This window comes from Camellia sinensis, chromosome 6, assembly GCF_055761805.1.
Source record: "Camellia sinensis isolate YWXY chromosome 6, ASM5576180v1, whole genome shotgun sequence".
NCBI classification, from domain to species: Eukaryota; Viridiplantae; Streptophyta; class Magnoliopsida; order Ericales; family Theaceae; genus Camellia; species Camellia sinensis.
Genome location: NC_138966.1, coordinates 176,962,454 through 176,980,734, shown reverse-complemented (window position 1 = coordinate 176,980,734; position 18,281 = coordinate 176,962,454). Strand labels below are relative to the sequence as shown.

The following is an 18,281-nucleotide window of genomic DNA, read 5'->3' as shown; positions in this document are numbered from 1 at the left end:
AAAGGATCCACAGGGATATTATTGAAGACGAACTCGTTCCTCGATTTCCATATGAACCAACCCACAATGGCAATTTTGCTGAGAGAGGCCTTGGCATCAGAGAGGGAGGAGGCTTGGCTAATGATATCACTTGTCCATTGAGACACATTTGGGATTGAGCCAAGGGCTATCCGAAGGTTAAGTGAACTTCCAAACCACACAGCTTTGGACCAAGAGCAGTCAAATAACAAATGTTCCACTGTTTCAGTAGCAGAAAGACAGATTGGGCAGACCGCTGAAGTGCCACATTTGCGCCTGAAAAGACCAGCTTTGGTTGCGAGGAGGTTATGACAAGCCTTCCACCAAAAGTGCCGAATTTTGGGTGGAGTCTCTAATCCCCAAATAATCTTCCACATATTATTGACGAGGGATATAGAGGATGAGGGAGAGTTGTCCGAGGATCGGTCCCTAAGAGATCTGGCTAGAGCATATCCTGATTTTACTGAGTAGAGGCCGGACTTGTTGTGGTGCCAAATGACCGAATCATCACGTCCCTCCACTGCAATAGGTATAACTGATATGGCTTCAACTTCGGCTGGGGAAAGACAGTGCAACAGTGGGTCCAAATGCCAAGACTTATGAACCTGATCAATTACGTCTGCCACCATCAGAACATCGCAGGTGGGAGGCTTTGCTGAAAGGATATTGAAACCTTTAATGGACAAGTGAAATTGCACTAAATTGACACCATATGAAAACTAAAAGGCAAAATTGATAGAGTTGAAATTACATGGACCAAATTGATTCCAAAAGCAAATTATAAAGACCACAAATATATTTTTACCCATAAATATATAAAACTAAACAAGTACATGACAAACTAACTGATCTTATTGAAATCAGACTTATTAGGTAGAACATAAGCTCCATAAACAGCATACCAAGTAGCTTTAGTAACAACAAAATAAAAACTTAAACAAGCAAACAAATTACATATAGTTTTAATGTCTTCCAATAAACCAAACAAATTAAAGTCCACATAAGTCTCCAGCCAAAGTAACTTCACCAAATTAATTAGAACTATATGTGTCAACAAGTGAACACCACACAGATATCCATTGATATATGCTTGAACCATCTAAGAGCTTCCAGACAAGCTCTTTGCCTCTGCCATCGAGGTTGAACAAGCAGCATAGAAGGAAGCACTAAGACAATATCATCATCCTGCAACAAATTAGCTGTTTGGTAAATGAAATTCCCCAATCTGGATTTTGAACATGAACTCCTAAGTTAAAAAATAAAATAATAAAAAGGATTAAAATCATAGTATACAGCTGCACTGATTTAACAAATTTGATATGCAACTAGAAGAAATGAATTCTTGATTACAAACTCTTTGAACTCTTACTTGATTTAAGCAATCAAACCATATCTCGCTTTTCAAATTTTCTTCTGGAGTTGATTTTGGCATAACATGAACATATAAAATTCAAACATGACACTACTAATGAATAGGAATATGACAGTACTACTTGTGAATAAAAACATGACAATACTAATGTGTTAGTACTTATTCAATACCACTCAATAAGGGCAAGTTTCCTCTCCAATTCTAACAAGAGTGAGCGTCTTTTCTTTACCCATCATATAAAATTAAAAGATCCCAGTGTTTAAATTGGGTATCGGTGTCTTATGAAGAATTTTTGTACAACTGAGGCTCGTTGCTTCCTTTCTTATTGTAGTTTCTTCAAATAGAGTTGCATTTCAAGGCTTCATTCAATAATTCCTAGATTAGAAATTTAGCTTCTCTTCCTTGTTCTGTCTTTTTTCTTATTTTTTATCTAACAAAAGTAAATCTGCAGATTAATAAGCGAAATGCCCGAATTTGAATTTTTGTTAACTCTAACTAATCAATGTGTAAACTTCTCTCAAACTTTTCATAATGGTTTCATAAGTTTCAAAAAGGGATTAAAAGCATTGTATGAAGCCAATTAAAGCAATGTAAGCAACGGGAAATAATGAATCCCTGATATCATTCATTTTTTTGTCACCAAAAGAAAATTTTATTGAAAAACTAGATGAAGTTAAAACCAAGAGCCGTGTGCTGCAAGATAACACAGCAAGAGTTGAGAAAATATCAAGTGAATATATGACAATCATCTACCACCACCTTTGTGTCAACACCAGTCCTGTGCATAGAATTTATACCTGCAATGACAAGAACCTCCCAAACAGCATTGCCTTCAATTCCGTTCACCTGGAATTGATTTGAACATAAGCATACATAAGCTTATAAAATTAAAACATGACAAAACTAACGAATAGGAACATTACATTACAACCTATCAAAAAAAGGAACATTACATTACTAATGATGAATAAAACATGAAAGTACTTATTTAATGCTAGTTGAAAAGGGCAAGGTTTCTCTACAATTCCAATTCTAGTTCAATATATTTTAGCTTTTATTTTTAAGTCCTTAATTTTTATTTTTATTTTTGAGAGAAATTACCTGCTGTCATAATTTTTATGGGTATGTAGCAATTCACAGTGGGAATTGTCGTGTAATAAGCAAAATTTTCATCCTAATTTATTACCTAACTAATGCCAAAGCTAACATGTGAATGGAAAAGATAAGATGGTGATAGAAGTTAAACCCCATGTTAAGTTAAGTAGGTCTGTGATCAATATGTAAATGCCACAATCAGAAATTCACCAACATAATTTTCTTTCAATGTAGCAGTTGATAACTTCATCTACAAATTAGAATAAATGTTGAACATACTTTAAAGAGGTAACTAGTTAGTAAATTATTTACTATTGATGACTGGTTTTGTGAAAGTTATGCAGTAGACATATCATATATTATCACAAAACCTTGAATGGTTGGCAATTTACAACAAACAGTGTGATTAGCTATGCAAATAGTTTGAACAAAGAATTTTGTTTATACCATGCTGGTTCTTCCTTCTTTCATTTTATTTTCTTCAAATTGAATTGCACTTTCAAGGATCCATTTGATAATCGTAGATTAGATGAAAAGCTCCATTTTTTTTTTCTTTTAATCTACATATATCTCCAGATTAATAAGCAAAATGTTCAGATTCCAATTTTGATTAGCTTTAGCTATGTAATTTGCATACACTTCCGTCAAACTTTTCATAATGGTCTCATAAGTTTTAAAAGGATTGAAATCATAATAAACAGCTGCGAGAAAGAATGCATCCTCTGATCTCATTCTCTCTTTTCTTTTCCTTTTTTTCTTTTTTTGGTCAACCAAAGATAATTTTATTGAAACACTAGATGAAGGTCAAACCAGCCTAAGATCAGTCTTGATACATGCCATATCAACCATAGAAATTACATTCATAGATAGAGCAAACCTGGCTACTTCATGATCATAGGCCATCTATGAAGCACGGATACTTCAAATAGGGTGACGTATCCGTATCGTACTCGTATCGGATACCGAAACTCCTTAGATACTCGCGGATACGTATCGGATACTTATTAAAAGTATCGAGTACTTCTTAATTATTTTTTCATTAATTTTGGAGTATCAGATACTTAATTTGAAGTATCGGATACTGCAAGTCATGTTTACTTGTTTTTATGAAATTAGAATTGCAACATTTCTTGCATAGTAATATAATATAATATAATTGCAAGCATAAATATAAGAATATTTTTCTAATACTTTGTTAAGTTTTTCGATAAGAAGAGCAGAGTGAGTTAAATAATAGAATTTATCAAATTGATGTATCCTAATTATTTCATACATGTCCCTATGACTACATAGAAAGTAAGAATTAACAAGACAATATAACAATGGTAAAATTAAACATCAATAAATAAATAAGCAAGTAAACTTGAATACAATATTTTTCACTAGTGTCAAAGGAAAAAGCATAGGGACAAGTTGTGAATTGTTCTATTATTGTAATATAAATATATTAAACTTGATATTGAAAAGAAATATTTGCAAGACCTATTAAAAATTTAAAAAGTAAACAAGCTACTAGCTTAAATTAATACAAAATTCTTAAAGGTTAGTATTTTGCATTATAAAATTACATTGTGATTTCTCAACGTTCTTTAGCTTATGTGTAACTCACTATTAATAATTTTAAAAAATATATTTTTCACAAACGTATCCTAACCGTACCGGTATCCTATTTTTTTAGGTTTTATCGTATTGCCGTATTCGTATCGTGTCGTATCCGTATCTCGTATCCGTATCTATGCTTCCTAGTGGGCCATCTATTTTACAAGATTGTCTAGTATGAACAAAACAAGAGTTGAGAAAATACAAAACAAATATATGACAATCAGCTAGCATATCCTCTATATTAGCACCAGTTCTATACATAAAATTTAACTAATGAACAATTTGCTGAGCTTCAATTTCAACAATTATTACCTTAACCCTTCAGCTTCAACAAAGACAAGAGCCTCCCTAACAACAATGCCTTCATCTTCTTAAAAGTCTTCACCTTCATGATGAATATAGTATAAGCATGTGAATTTGAAACATGACAATATGAATGAATAGGAACATGAAATTAGTAATGATCCATAAGAACATGATGCATTATCTTTTTAGTGCTTATTAGTACCCCTCAATACGTACAAGTTTCCTCTCCAATTCTAAATATAGTTCTGTATCTGTTTTTCTTTTATTTTTAAGAGAAAATTTTTCTTAATTTTTTTAAGAGCAATTACCCGCTTTCATGATTTTGATGGTTGGTCTGCAACAATCCATAGAGGATAACTGTTGTGTAAAAATAAATTTGTTCTTCCTAATTTATTGTATAACTAATTCCAGAGCTATGTTAAAGGAAAAGATAAGATGTAGATTTAAAAGTTAAATCCCATGTTAATTAAGAAATTCACCAATACAATTTTTTTCCCCTTTCATTGTAGTAGTTGATAACTTCATCTATATAACATTTCATGGTGAGAAATAAATATTAAGAGTAAGAGAGAGATAAATAGATGTCTTCAGAATAATGCTAAAGACTAAAAATTTAGACAGAAAAATACCAACAAAAATATCGTGTGGTGTAGATACAATTATATTATGAATTCTAGTATAGGACTTGGGAACAATAAGCAACTAAAAATAAATGAGATGTAGGTATAAATTTTCAAATATATATGAAACAAGTCTACTCCCAACAGAAGAACAGTTGCATGTAAATATTTTTCAAGAGGAAAAGTTATTGGCATATGTAGAAAAGGGAAAAAATGAGACAAAGAGGAAGAGAGATGAGTGGAAGAAGTACTGATCTTCACTCTCCTCTATTTCTGAAAATTTCTAGGAAAAATAACCAATAAGTCCTATTTTGTTTTTAAGATTACTATCAAGTTCAATATGTACAATTAAATCTTATTTTTTTATAACATATTTTCAAAATATTTATTGCTCCATAATGTTGGATGTTATCTCAATTTTATCCCTAATTTAATATTAAAGTATTTTTAATCTAAGTAAAATAATATTTTTAATTGTAAAAATTATGATATTGTATTAAAAAAAATCATAAATCACAATGAAAAACTTATCAAAAAGTGCTATTTTATTTTGAAAATTATTATTAAGTTATATCAAATTATGAACAAAGAATTTCATAAATAATTTTAATTTATTAGAAATATTATAATTAAATTATTTTTAATTGTTCAAATTAAATGATTTTTAATAAACAAAATTATAAGTATAAGATTAATAATTTTTACAATTAAAATTTTAAATTTTAATTAAGTTAAATTTATTTTTAAAATTGTTGTTCATATTAAATAGGAAGGATAAAATTGGAATAAGACGCCAATATGCTGTAGTGAAATCTTGTGGGAACCTTTTATTATAAATAAGACTTACTTATTTGAATTAAAACTTGATATTCATTAGTAATCTCAAAAGTAAAAGAGGATTTATTGATTATTTTTCTAAAATTCTTCTATTTTCTTGTTTTTGTCAGTTTATTTTAATATGAAAGATTAAATACAAAAACTGTGGGATATTAGAATTCTTACTGGTCCCTTTTGGATTCATCTAGAAAAAGGAATTGTTTTACCGTCAAAACGAATGGAAGGGACGTGGCTAATTTTGTGAAAATCCTCTCCTTCTTGGCCATCGACCACTCGGAGCCTGTCATTGAATGCTTTAGGCATAGCGACAGTCTGCAATCCCTGGAGGGTAGGGATGAATGTCAATCCATTCGGAAGCATCTTCAATTTCCTGCAGCATGCAATCAGTAGATAAGAAAGTTTAGGCATGGCTCCGTCATCCACCCTCCATTCCTCAAGTTGTGAACACAAAAGCATTAGATGCTTGAGATGAGGAAAACCATAAGCAGAGCAAACCATTTCCTTTCCTACAAAGGCTCTTTCTAAGGATAGAATCCTTAAGTTAGGCAGCTTCTCCAGTGTTGCCATTGGGTCTTCCTCAAGTTTAGAGTTCTGCAGGGATAAATAGTTGAGTCTTGGGCATAATAACTGGTGTTCGTATTGTGGTAACTTACCTATAATCCCATCTATACGCAATTGAACAAGGCAAACACACCCAAGCAATTGTCTCAGGAGGCTTAATCCATCTTCTGAACACAAATCACAATGTAGAAATTTAATGGATGTGTGCTGTAGTCGATGTTTGCTGTTAAGGATGTAGTTATTGACCATTGTTAGGTCCTCAAGCTTTCCCGCTATGCATACATTCTCCAAACTCCAGAGATTGGTTAATTTGAAGAGATCTCTAACATTAACCTTATCTGAATCCAAGTTTTGTAGCGTCTCCAGATTCCTCAAACCATCTACTCGTAGTTTGCCTTCTGTACAAAAGTAACGATAAGGAAGATAAAGATGTACCAATCCTTCCATCTTCCATAACACATTTGGAACACTGATATGGAAGTTTGTTCGTAAATCAAGGGTTTGCAAGTGTCTAAGGTTGCTTATTGATGATGGCAACTTTGTGAATGCACCCCTATTTATACCCAAGTACCTCAAAAGGATTGGGTTTCCTATTTCTTTTGGTAACTCTTTTTGGTCCTTTTTTTTTCTGTCAAATGGATTTCCATCGAAATTTATTACTCTAAGAAATTTGGATTCTTTGGAGAAACGGGTCAATTGTTCTCCAAATGAATAATCACAATCATCACCTATGAAGAATAAAATTGTCCGAATATGCCAAGCTCTTTCTTCTTGTTCAAAGAGATGAAAGTTACTATTCCCATCTAGATTGATGACAAGTCTTCTTGGGATATGAAGCCTTCAGCCATCCACAATTGATATAGTCTCTTTGCATTGATGTCAAAATCCTCAGGATAATTGCCCAAATAAAGGAAACATGCCTTGAGCTGATATGGTAAGCCTTGGTAACTCAAAGCTAACACATCCAATACTCTTCCATCTTGTCCTCCTCCTCTTCTCATGTATTAAAATTTTGTTGCACTTTCTGCCAATGGCTCAGGGTCAAGTTTGTTCCTAGAAGTCCTCCAAGTACTATAATGGCTAGTGGTAAGCCCCCACATTGTTCAACCATTTCTATTCCTAACTTCTCCATCATTGTGTCAACTTTGAATTCTGCAACAGACCAAAGTGTAAATTTATCAATGCACAGAATACCTCTTGTCTTAGTTGGAGTATGCTAGTTTATGTTATGCACTCTGAAGAAATTTGCAAAAATGTTTTACATTACACCACAAAGACTTTTTATTGTCAGTTGTTATGTTATGTTTAAAACTTTAGAAATAATCTACCAACTTGCCATTTAATATACCTTGGAATAAATACCACGACATATTAATAAACAAGAGAACTAATCCCAACCATATGAAACAATCTATCAGCCATGATTTCAAGAAGAGAATAGTAAAAAATTATATGCCCACAAAATGAAAGAAATAAACATTTTTGTTGTAGTTTTGCATTGAATGTGGTTGTGTGAGACTAGAAACCTGAAGAATCATTTTCACATCATTGTCTTACTCTTTTTCTTTTTATTTCATTGTTCCAATTCAAAATTTCTAGCAAAATTATGTTATGTGTCACCACTTCTATTTCAAGATTTGTGGTGTAGTCTAAATTCAAGAAAATCTATGAACATAACATTGATTAGGTAAAAATGAGAATTAAAACAATAGTAGAAATATATAGATCTTATAAAAAAAAAAAAAAAAAAAAAAAAAAAAAAAAGAGAAAGTGCCATTGAACTACAAAAGCGAAGGATGATAGCATATTATAGAAGTAGTAGATATGGAGTTAGATCACAAAATACTTGAAATTTCACAACAAACTAACCTGCAGTATCTATTTTCGAGAAAGCTTTTTTCTCAAATAACTTCCAGCTCTGTTGCTTACTTAAACACTTGTGGTGGAGGATGAAACCACCTGGATCCACAAATGTTACCACATTTTTATTACGAGTAGTAATGTTTATTTTGCTGCTGGTAGTATTTACAGTAAGAAAAGCATGTACTAAATGAGAGGGGGATTTATGATCTGGAATTGGGCCGAGGTAACGGCCGAGCAGGTTGAGAGCCTAATGGTGCATGGGGCCGAGATGATCGACTATCCGCCTGGAGATGGGCTGCCAGAACTTGGGCCGGGCAGAAATTGGGCCAAGTGTGTGCCGCCCCAGACCGTAAAGAAGCTGCTCGGCGAGGCAGTGCTCGGATGGACCGAGCTGCTTGATCAGGGGATGGTGGAAGCCAGACAAGCTGAATGACCGGCGCCCGGAAAGGCGTGGTTAGCCGAGGTAATCATTTGATCGGCAGTAAGGCCGACCACAGAAGGTGCCTCGGGCTAGGCTTTGCCGAGATGCCGCCTAGCCCGGTCCTCCTTGGGCTTAGCCAGTGAAGTGCTTGGGTATGAAGCACGGCACGGCAACGGATAGAGCAGCTCGGCTGCCGAGCTCCAGCTGTGAAGGCAGGCAGTTAAGATTAGGTGATGTTCAGCAAGTTTTATGCTGACAGATGGGATATCGAAGCCACGTGTCAGGAGATGACTGGGAGTAGATATGGGGCGCAGAGGGTATATAAGCATGTCTGCGCCCCCCATGCGCGGACACACGAACACTTTTGTAAGGAATTCTTACACTCAAGCACTCCACTCTCTCTCTCTCTCTCTATCCTAAGGTGTGTGCTAACTTGATCGTCGGAGGGTTTTTCTGGCCACACACCGCCGGGTAGCTCACTGTTATTTGCTCGCAGGTGATCGGACATAAACGGAGCTCGGAAGAAAGGAGTACGGGCTTGCCGGAATATTTGCTCCCCGTATAATTGGCGCCGTCTGTGGGAAGCTTGACAGACAAAACCTTGTCTTCCGGGTTCATCTGATCGCCGTCCATGGCGAACAACGATGAGTTTCCGTTGTCTGCCATAGATGGAGCCACCCCGGAGTTCACCAGAAGGAGAGAAGGCCCTCTCGCCATCCATCCAATGGCGGACTTGGGGACGCCCATCGGAGGACAGTCAGGAGACGCGCGGGATAAGCGCAGAAGAAGTCATGGACATTCACGGAGTCCAGACGGTCACCGGCGGAGGAGAGACTCACACGCCAGACGTCTGAAAAATAAGTTGAGGGATCAAGACGCTGTCATCCGGCGAATGGCGGCGGAGATGGAGGATCTGAAGCGGCATGTCAAAGGGAATGGTGTAGCTGGAGTGGGAGACCACAATGAGCGCACCCCATCCCGCCGTTCAGGCGGTCAGAGTCAGCGACGTACTTAGTCCATATCTATTACCAGAAGTTACCAGGTTGGTGATTCTGACGTGCATGCAGAAAAGTCTAGCGCGCAGGACAGCACCTACAGACCCTCACGTCCGGTGACGACGTCGAGGTACTCTTACTCTGCTCAGTCAGAGGATTTACGGGCAGTCTTAAAGGAGCGGGCTCGCCGGCGCGAAGCTCAGAGAATACCTGCTTTCCAGCGGCTATCCTACGGGGTTCACGCCAGCGAGGAGGTCGGAATGCCTCCACCCCGTCAAGCAGTGCCACTCTTTGAAGATACAGACTTGGCTAGGCTGAGCGCCACCCCTTTTTCCCTGGATATAGAAACAACGCCGCTTTCGGCGGGCTTCCACCAGCCTAAGTTCACACTTTACGACTGAAAAACCGATCCATACATGCATGTGAGCCACTTCCGACAGGTTATGGCCGGACATAGGCGCAATGACGGACTTATGTGCCTAATCTTCCCGTCAAGTTTAGGCGAGCTGGGCTTAAAGTGGTTCAAGAGGTTGCCGGAAGGGAGCGTACAAAGGTGGCATCAGTTGACCGAGGCGTTTGTTACACGCTTCAAAACTAACACAAAAACACCAAAGGAAGTCGATCACTTGCTAAGTGTCAAGATGGAACCGAGCGACACACTGAAGGCATACAATTCAAGGTATTGGAAAACCTTCAACGAGATGTTAGACTGCCCGGTCAACCTTGCAATCACGCAATATAAGCGTGGTCTCCCGGTCGGACATAGACTGCGGGACTCGCTTACCATGCACCAACCGACCTCCATGGGCCAACTCATGCAACGCATCAATGAGCATATCCGAGTAGAGGATGACGCGTCAGCTTCTACCATGAAGGCCACTCCGGTAGCAACAGACAAGAAAACAGCAGGCAAAGTGCACGCAGTTGAGCAAGAGTCCAGCCGCTCAAGTGACCGAGTAGAGGAATCGGACCGTGGCTCGAATCGTAAAAACCGGGGTAGAGGACGTCGGAATGACCGAGATGACTACCCCCGAGATGATGTAGCAGACGCAAACAGAAGGTTGAAGGCAAGAACTGGCATAACCACGGTCTTCAAGATTCCAATCTATCGCATACTTAGTGAAATCCGAGACGAGGAGTATGTCCGGTTTCCTGCTAAGTTGGGCGATGGACAAAAGGGCTACAATCCGGGGTATCGTTGTACGTTCCACCGGGAGAGAGGCCACCGAACTGAGGACTGTCTGCCTTTGAGGCAACACTTAGAAGAGCTGGTCGCCGCCGGGCACCTAGACCTTTACATTGATGGCGGTGTGAAGCCGAATCAGGCTCTGATCAATCCCAGGGGACAGGATGACCGAGATGCACCACCACAAGGAGTTATTAATGTCATCCACGGCATCGTGGAACCGGAGCGTGTTTGCGAACTCCGGGGCATGATAAAAAAGGCAGAACATATGAGGGAAGTTTTGTCGGTACAGCCTGCCATCAAAAGGGGGAAGACTAAAGAAAAGAACGTGATTAGTTTCACCTCAAGGGATCTAGAGCGTATCCAGACGCCGTACAACGATGCCCTAGTAGTAACACTACGCGTCAAGGAATTTGATGTTAAACGGATCTTGATCGATCAGGGAAGCTCGGTCGAGATCATGTATTATGATGCGTTCAAGCAGCTCAAACTCCGGGAGACAGACTTGGCTCTGGCAACTTCGCCACTGGTTGGATTTAACTCACAACCGGAGTGGCCCTTGGGAAAGATTATCCTGCCGGTCAAAGCGGGATCCGTGGTCAAGCAGGTGGAGTTTTGGGTGCTACAAGTGCCTTCGACGTACAACCTTATCCTTGGAAGGGGATGGCTTCACGCTATGCAAGCTGTAACGTCAACCTACCACCAGGTGATGAGATTCCCCTCGGCTATGGGGGCAATCGAGGAGATTTGGGGCGATCAAGTCATGTCCAAGCAATGCTTCGTGGCGGTCAACGGGAGCCAGGCTGCCAAAGGATTCGTTCAAATGATTGAGGGACCGGAGGACCAGGGTGTCTTGGATGATGTGGGCACCAAGGTCGAAGACAAGGCTGTTGAGGAATTGGTTGAGGTGCGAATTGATACAGAACAGCCGGACAAGTTCTTCTTGCTCGGTTCAAGTCTCACGGCCATAGAGAGGACCGAGATAGTTGAGTTTTTGATGGCCAACATCGAAGTCTTCGCATGGTCGCCTTACGACATTCCTGGCCTCGACCCAAGTTTTATGTGCCATCACCTCAATGTCTTCCCTGGAGCAAAGCCAGTCATCCAGCGAACAAGGAGATCGGCACTGTATCACGCCGAGGTAGTTGCAGAGGAGGTGAAAAACTTACTTGAGGCACGAGCAATTCAGGAAGTGCACTACCCTCGGTGGATTTCCAACACAATAGTGGTGCCGAAGAAGAATGGAAAGTGGCGAGTTTGTGTCGACTATAAGACAGTCAACCGAGCTTGTCCCAAAGATAGTTTCCCTTTGCCGCGAATTGACCAGCTCGTGGACTTGACGGCTGGACATAATAGGCTCAGTTTCTTGGATGCCTACCGCGGCTACCACCAGATCGCCATGCATGGGCCTGACCGAGAGATCACCTCTTTCACGACTCCAAGGGGACTCTTCTGCTACCGAGTTATGCCTTTTGGTTTGAAGAACGCCGGGGCAACCTTTCAGAGGATGGTGACCTAAATGTTTGCTCTTTTGCTTGGCCGGACAATGGAGGCTTACATCGATGATATGGTGGTAAAGAGCTGACATGAAGCAAACCATTTGTCCGACTTAGCCGAGATGTTTGCCATTCTGAAGAAGCACAAGCTGCGCTTGAATGCGTCAAAGTGTGCCTTCGGCGTGGGATCCGGAAAATTTTTGGGATTCTTAGTCACGAACCGAGGCATCAAAGCAGACCCTACTCAGATCAGAGCCGTGCAAGAATTGAAGCAGCCCAGCTCGGCTAAGGACGTGCAACATCTGGCCGGGATGGCCGCCGCGCTTAATCGGTTTATAAGCCGGTCATCAGATTGCTGCCGCCCTTTCTTTCAAGCATTGAAGTCAAAGTTCTCGTGGGACGCTGAGTGTGACCGAGCTTTGGCCGAGCTTAAGGAATATTTGTCTACTCTGCCACTGTTGGTTACACCAAAGCCAGGAAAGGAGCTTTACCTTTACCTTGCCGTCTCCCAGCACGCGGTCAGTGCGGTGCTAGTCTGCGCTGAAGGAATCAAGCACTTCCTAATTTTTTATGTCAGCAAGACCTTGCTGCCGACTGAGACGAGATATTTGCCACTGGAAAAGCTTGCGTTGGCATTAATGATGGCTTTGAGGAAGTTGGCGCATTATTTTCACGCCCATACCATCGTCGTACTGACCGAGTTTCCCCTCAAGGCCTTGTTTGAACCGGCGGACTTTTCAGGCCGAATTCTTAAGTGGGCAGTCGAGCTGGGACAGTTTGATGTGAAGTTCCAGCCACACACCGCTATCAAAGCCTAGACCTTGGTAGATTTCGTCGCCGAGTTCTCACTTGGCACTCATCCGGTTTGCCCGGTCGATATTACCGTGGCAGATGATGAGATGCGCGCAAGACCATCCGTGATACAACGAGTTCGTGGAGGTAGCGACGCAGAGTTTGCGCGCACCAGTGAAGCACCCTTAGTTTGCACGGTTATACCACCCCGTGATGCGATGACGGAGTTGAGTATCACCGACCCATCCGCTCTGTCCGGTCCCGCATCACCAAGGGGGGAAGAAATTGAACCACACAGCTCAGAACCTGCGGCCGACATAACACCGCAACCTGATGATTCGCCTACGGACTTGAGCATTACCGATCAACTTGCTGAGTCCGGTGCCGAATCATCAAAGGGGGAAGGAATGGACCCACACAGCTCAGGACCTGCGGCCGGCTTAACACCGCAACCTGATGATTCGCCCACGAACTTGAGCATTACAGAACTTGTTGAGTCCGGTGCCGAATCACCAAGGGGGACTGAATTGGAACCGGTCAACACAGAACTTGAAACCGCACAGCCGAGCAGTGGTGACCCCACTGCCCTTCGCAACTCTCAGGACCCATCAGACTGCTGGAAGCTTTTTGTGGGGGAAATGTGGAAGCTTTTTGTTGATGGAGCGTCCAACCGTCATGGTGCCGGCCTAGGTATCGTTCTTATCTCCCCGGATGGCCTAACCATTGAACATTCTATCACGTTTGGCTTCCCAGCATCTAACAACAAGGCTGAGTACGAGGCACTTCTCGCCGGGCTCAAGAGCGCAATTCGAATGAAGGCTGCCGAGCTCCTGGTGTACAGTGATTTCCAGCTTGTGGTTAACCAAGTCTCAGGGATTTATGAAGCAAAGGACGACAGGATGGCGAAGTACCAAGCTCTGGTCAGGGAACATATCAAGCAGTTTGAGGCAATTAGAGTGTAACAGATTGGCCGGGAAGAAAACAGCCGAGCTGATGAACTGGCCGGCCTCGCTTCCATGGTAGATAGTACGTCTCCAAACCCCCTGTTAATTGACTTTCTTCCGCGGCCAAGCATTGAAGACGCCGGGCAGACGGATGTACTCTGCGCCGTGCTAGGTCCTTCCTGGATGGACCCCTTGATCTTGTTCCTCAGAGACCGGACTCTTCCAACTGACAAGAAAGAAGCACACAAAATCCGAGTGAAGTCAGAGCAGTTTTGGCTCTCTCCATCTGGCGCGTTGTATAAGAAGTCCTTCACTAGTCCTTATCTAAAGTGCGTGCACCCGAATAGTGTGGAGGCCTTCTTGTACGAAATTCACGAAGACATTTGTGGAAGCCATATAGGGGGCAGGTCCTTAGCCTACCGAGCTATTTCGCAGGGATACTGGTGGCCGTGCATGCAGGCCGACGCACAAAAGTACGTCCGTAAGTGCGAAAAATGCCAGAAATTTGCCCATCAGATCCATCAGCCTGCTAGGGAACTTCTTCCCCTCACCAGTCCTTGGCCCTTCGCCATGTGGGGGCTAGATATAGTGGGGCCACTGCCAACAGCACCGGGCAACCGGAAATTCTTCATTGCGGCCACAGATTACTTCACGAAATGGGTTGAAGTTGAGCCCTTGGCAACCATCAAAGAGAAAGACGTGAAGCGGTTTGTCTGGCAGAACGTGGTCACGCAGTTTGGCGTCCCCAAGATCTTGATCTCTGACAATGGCATCCAGTTTGACGGTCGCCTATTCAGAGGATTTTGCGAAGATTTGAAGATAGAATTCTACAACTCCACCCCGGCTTACCCGCAGTCTAATGGTCAAGCCGAGGCATCAAACAAGACTATACTGGATGGGTTGAAGAAACGGCTGAAGAAGGCAAAGGGAAAATGGGCTGAGGAATTACCCAGCATCCTTTGGGCATACCGAACAACCCCGCGGTGATCTACCGAGGAAACTCCATATGCTTTGGCTTATGGCATGGAGGCGGTCATACCCCTGGAAGTTGGCATGCCCACCCTAAGAAGCGAGAGTTTCGAGCCCGAACTGAATGCCGAGGCTATTGCCTTGGAGTTGGACCTGGTGGAAGAGCGTCGGGAGAAGGCCCTCATCCATGTGGCCGCCTACCAACAAGAGCTCTCCAAGAAATACAACAAGACGGTGCACCCTAGACCATTCAAGGTTGGTGATTGGGTTTTGAGGAAGGTTATGGGCAACACCCTGGTGCCAGGAGAAGGCAAACTAGGGGCGAATTGGGAAGGACCCTACAAGATCACCGGTCGGGCGGGCAAGAGGGCTTACCACTTGGAGGATCTAGAGGGAAGAGCAATACCTCGGCCATGGAATGCGGCCAACTTGAAACTGTATTATTTTTAAGCTTTGGCTTTCTTTTCTTGTGCAAAGAAATTTTTTGGCTTGCATTGCAGAATGTAATTCTTTTTGTCAATATATAGAAGTAATTTTGCTTTAGCACTTGGACTGTTGTTTTAATGTTAAGGATCGAGATGATTTACTCCAGTTGGAAGAGTTGGTGTTTTGTCCAACTTCGGATTCCCAACCGAGATGATTTACTCCGGTTGGAAGAGTTGGTGTTTTGTCCAACTTCGGATTCCCAACCGAGATGATTTACTCCGGTTGGAAGAGTTGGTGTTTTGTCCAACTTCGGATTCCCAACCGAGGTGATCTAACCCGGTTGGGAGTGTTGGTGATTTGTTCAACTTTGTTATTACCAACCGAGATGGTTATTTCGGTTTATGAATTTGCTGTTTTGTTCTGCTTAAGTACTTCAACCGAGTTATGAATTCCGGTTGACGAGGTGTTTTGTTCAAACAATGATTTATACCGAGATGTTTTGCTGAAGATGGAATTGATGACAACCGTGCAAACACTTGGCAAAATTTGAATTTTTCATTGATAAGAAAATCAATACAAAAGGTGGGGACAGAGCCCGGTTACATCAGAAGCGTTGAAAGCAAAAATACAAAAAAAGAAAAGAAAACTAAACTAAGGGGGAGAGATTGGTAAACTCGTCCTCGCCGGCATCAAGGTTGATGGTTGGACTTATGTCTTGGGCACCGGGCTTGTCATTGCCGGGCTGCTCTTGCACCTCGGCATCCTCTGCCTCAGATTCTGTCTCGTTGTCTCCCTCTTCAAGCCCTTCCTCGGCCTTAGCTTGCAAAGCGCTGAAGACGTCGTTTGCATAAGGCACGAGGTAGACCGGTAGCGAAGCAGGAGGAGGGTTGGCAAATACGTCGGTGTCAGAGCCCTGGCCGAGGTGTTCGTAGGCGGACTTCCAGCCAGCTTTGAAGTAAATGTCTTGTGTTGCAAAGACTTGTTTCTTGTAGCTCTGCTCGGCTTCGTTGAAGCCGGCGTTGTTAGCAGCCCGGCAGTCTTTCTTCTTCGACCTTTTGAGCGCGCGTACCTCGGTCTGGAGCTCATCCCGCTTTTTCTCGGCCTCTTCCAGCCGACCGAGCAGTCTGTTGTTATCTGCATTTTCCATCTCAAGCGAAGACTTAGCCTGGCCGAGCTCGGCTTGGAGGCTCTCAACTTGGCTGGCGGTATCACTCGCCTTCTGCCGAAGCCTGTGGATGCGCTCCATGACCAAGTGCTGCTTTTGGATGGCCTGCAAAATGAGAATTTGATCAGAGAAGAAATCGTGCAAACACTTGCGAAAATTGAAACAGAGGATTGAACTTCTTACCCTGGTCATGGACTTCACGGCGGATTTGACTAGCCAGGTGTCAGGAACGTGGTCGCTTCCAACCACGTCGCTGGGAAGCAGCAAAGCCTTTGAGAGGTCGAAAGCAAGCAAGTGCTCCTTGTCGCCTTTGATCGAAGCATTTGCCGGGATCTCTTTTCCCCGGTGTTTCAACTGCGGCCGCCATGCTAGGATGGAGCTGACCCTGTCGGCAGGTTGCTCGGTTTCCAGTTCGGTGATGAGCTCGGCAGAGGGATCGGCCCGTGGTCTTTTGCCAGCCCGGCGTGTTTCTTGGCTAGACTGCCCGGCGGCTGGAGACGCTAAGGCGACCGTAGCGGCGCTCGTTTGACCGGCAGCCGGGGAGCGGGCGATGACACTCGGTATCTCGGCCAAGGTTGCGGTGAGAAGGTTTTTGATTTGACTTCTTTTGGCCATTTCTTGTTCGTCTGTTAACCGGATTAAGGGGACGTCAGGAAGGGTAGGGTCTAGAGGTGGCGAAGGAGCGCGGAGGAAGTCTGTTACTCTACTCCGGCGCGGAGCAGAATACCTGTAGGTCGGGGTGTAACCGAGTAAATCATTGCAATCTCGGTGGGAATATCGAAGCACGGTCCGAATTGCCTCGACGTTGGGAAATTGATAGTTGGCTTGCAAGGCTTGGATTGCTGCAAAAGAAACAGGAAAACCGGTTAGTTACAGAGTAAAGAGGTAGGCTAACCGAGCAAGTTTGAGCGGTTTACATGAGGAACCGAAGTCCTTGTTTATAAACCAGCCTGGCACCTCGGCTGTTTCGTAATTGCCCGACACCCAGAAAAAATCGTCGTCGTGCAGATCTTTATCCGGGGTGCCGGTTACAATTTTTTCCTTGCCCGGTATGATTTTCAAGTAATAAGCTAGGCCGTCACCGGTGTGACCCATTGTGTATTGCCTTAATATCTCGGCTAGACCTAAGTTGGTGCCTAGCCGATTGTTCAATTCATGAACGCCGTTGATAATTCTATAAGTGTTGGTGGACACTTGTGTGGGTGCCAGCCCGGTGCGGCGGAGGAACTCGGTGATAAGTGGGTTTAGTGGGAAACGGAGGCCTCCTTCGACAATTGACAGCACGGTGAAGGGGCATTGGTCTAGTCTGCCCCAGGGTGTTGTCTCCTCTTCAGCCAGTTCGAGATGGACGTCGGCCGGGATGCCGTACTCCTCTCTGAATGCAGCTAACGCGGCCGGAGTATCCACTAGGAAGCGAAATTTCCCCATTTGTGGTCGGACTGAGGTAGCTCGGCTGAGGTGTTTGGCACAGTGGCAATTGGTAATTGCTCGGTCTTGAGAGCCTGAGGAATGGACAGTGGTCCCCTTGGACTCTGTAGGAAAAGGATGGCAAGTGTAAGTGTGAGCGCGGTCGCGCGGAAGGAGCTGGACTTTAGCTCGGTCATTAAGGATGC

General features: G+C 42.8%; 1 protein-coding gene across 1 annotated transcript; it reads right to left on the bottom strand.

Moving 5' to 3' along the window:
• Positions 1 to 6,030: 6,030 nt before the first annotated feature.
• On the bottom strand, positions 6,031 to 6,858 carry LOC145793847 (putative disease resistance RPP8-like protein 2). The gene has a single exon (XM_082876723.1). The coding sequence runs from the start codon at positions 6,856 to 6,858 to the stop codon at positions 6,031 to 6,033; it is 828 nt and encodes a 275-aa protein (XP_082732849.1).
• Between the last annotated feature and the right edge of the window lie 11,423 nt (positions 6,859 to 18,281).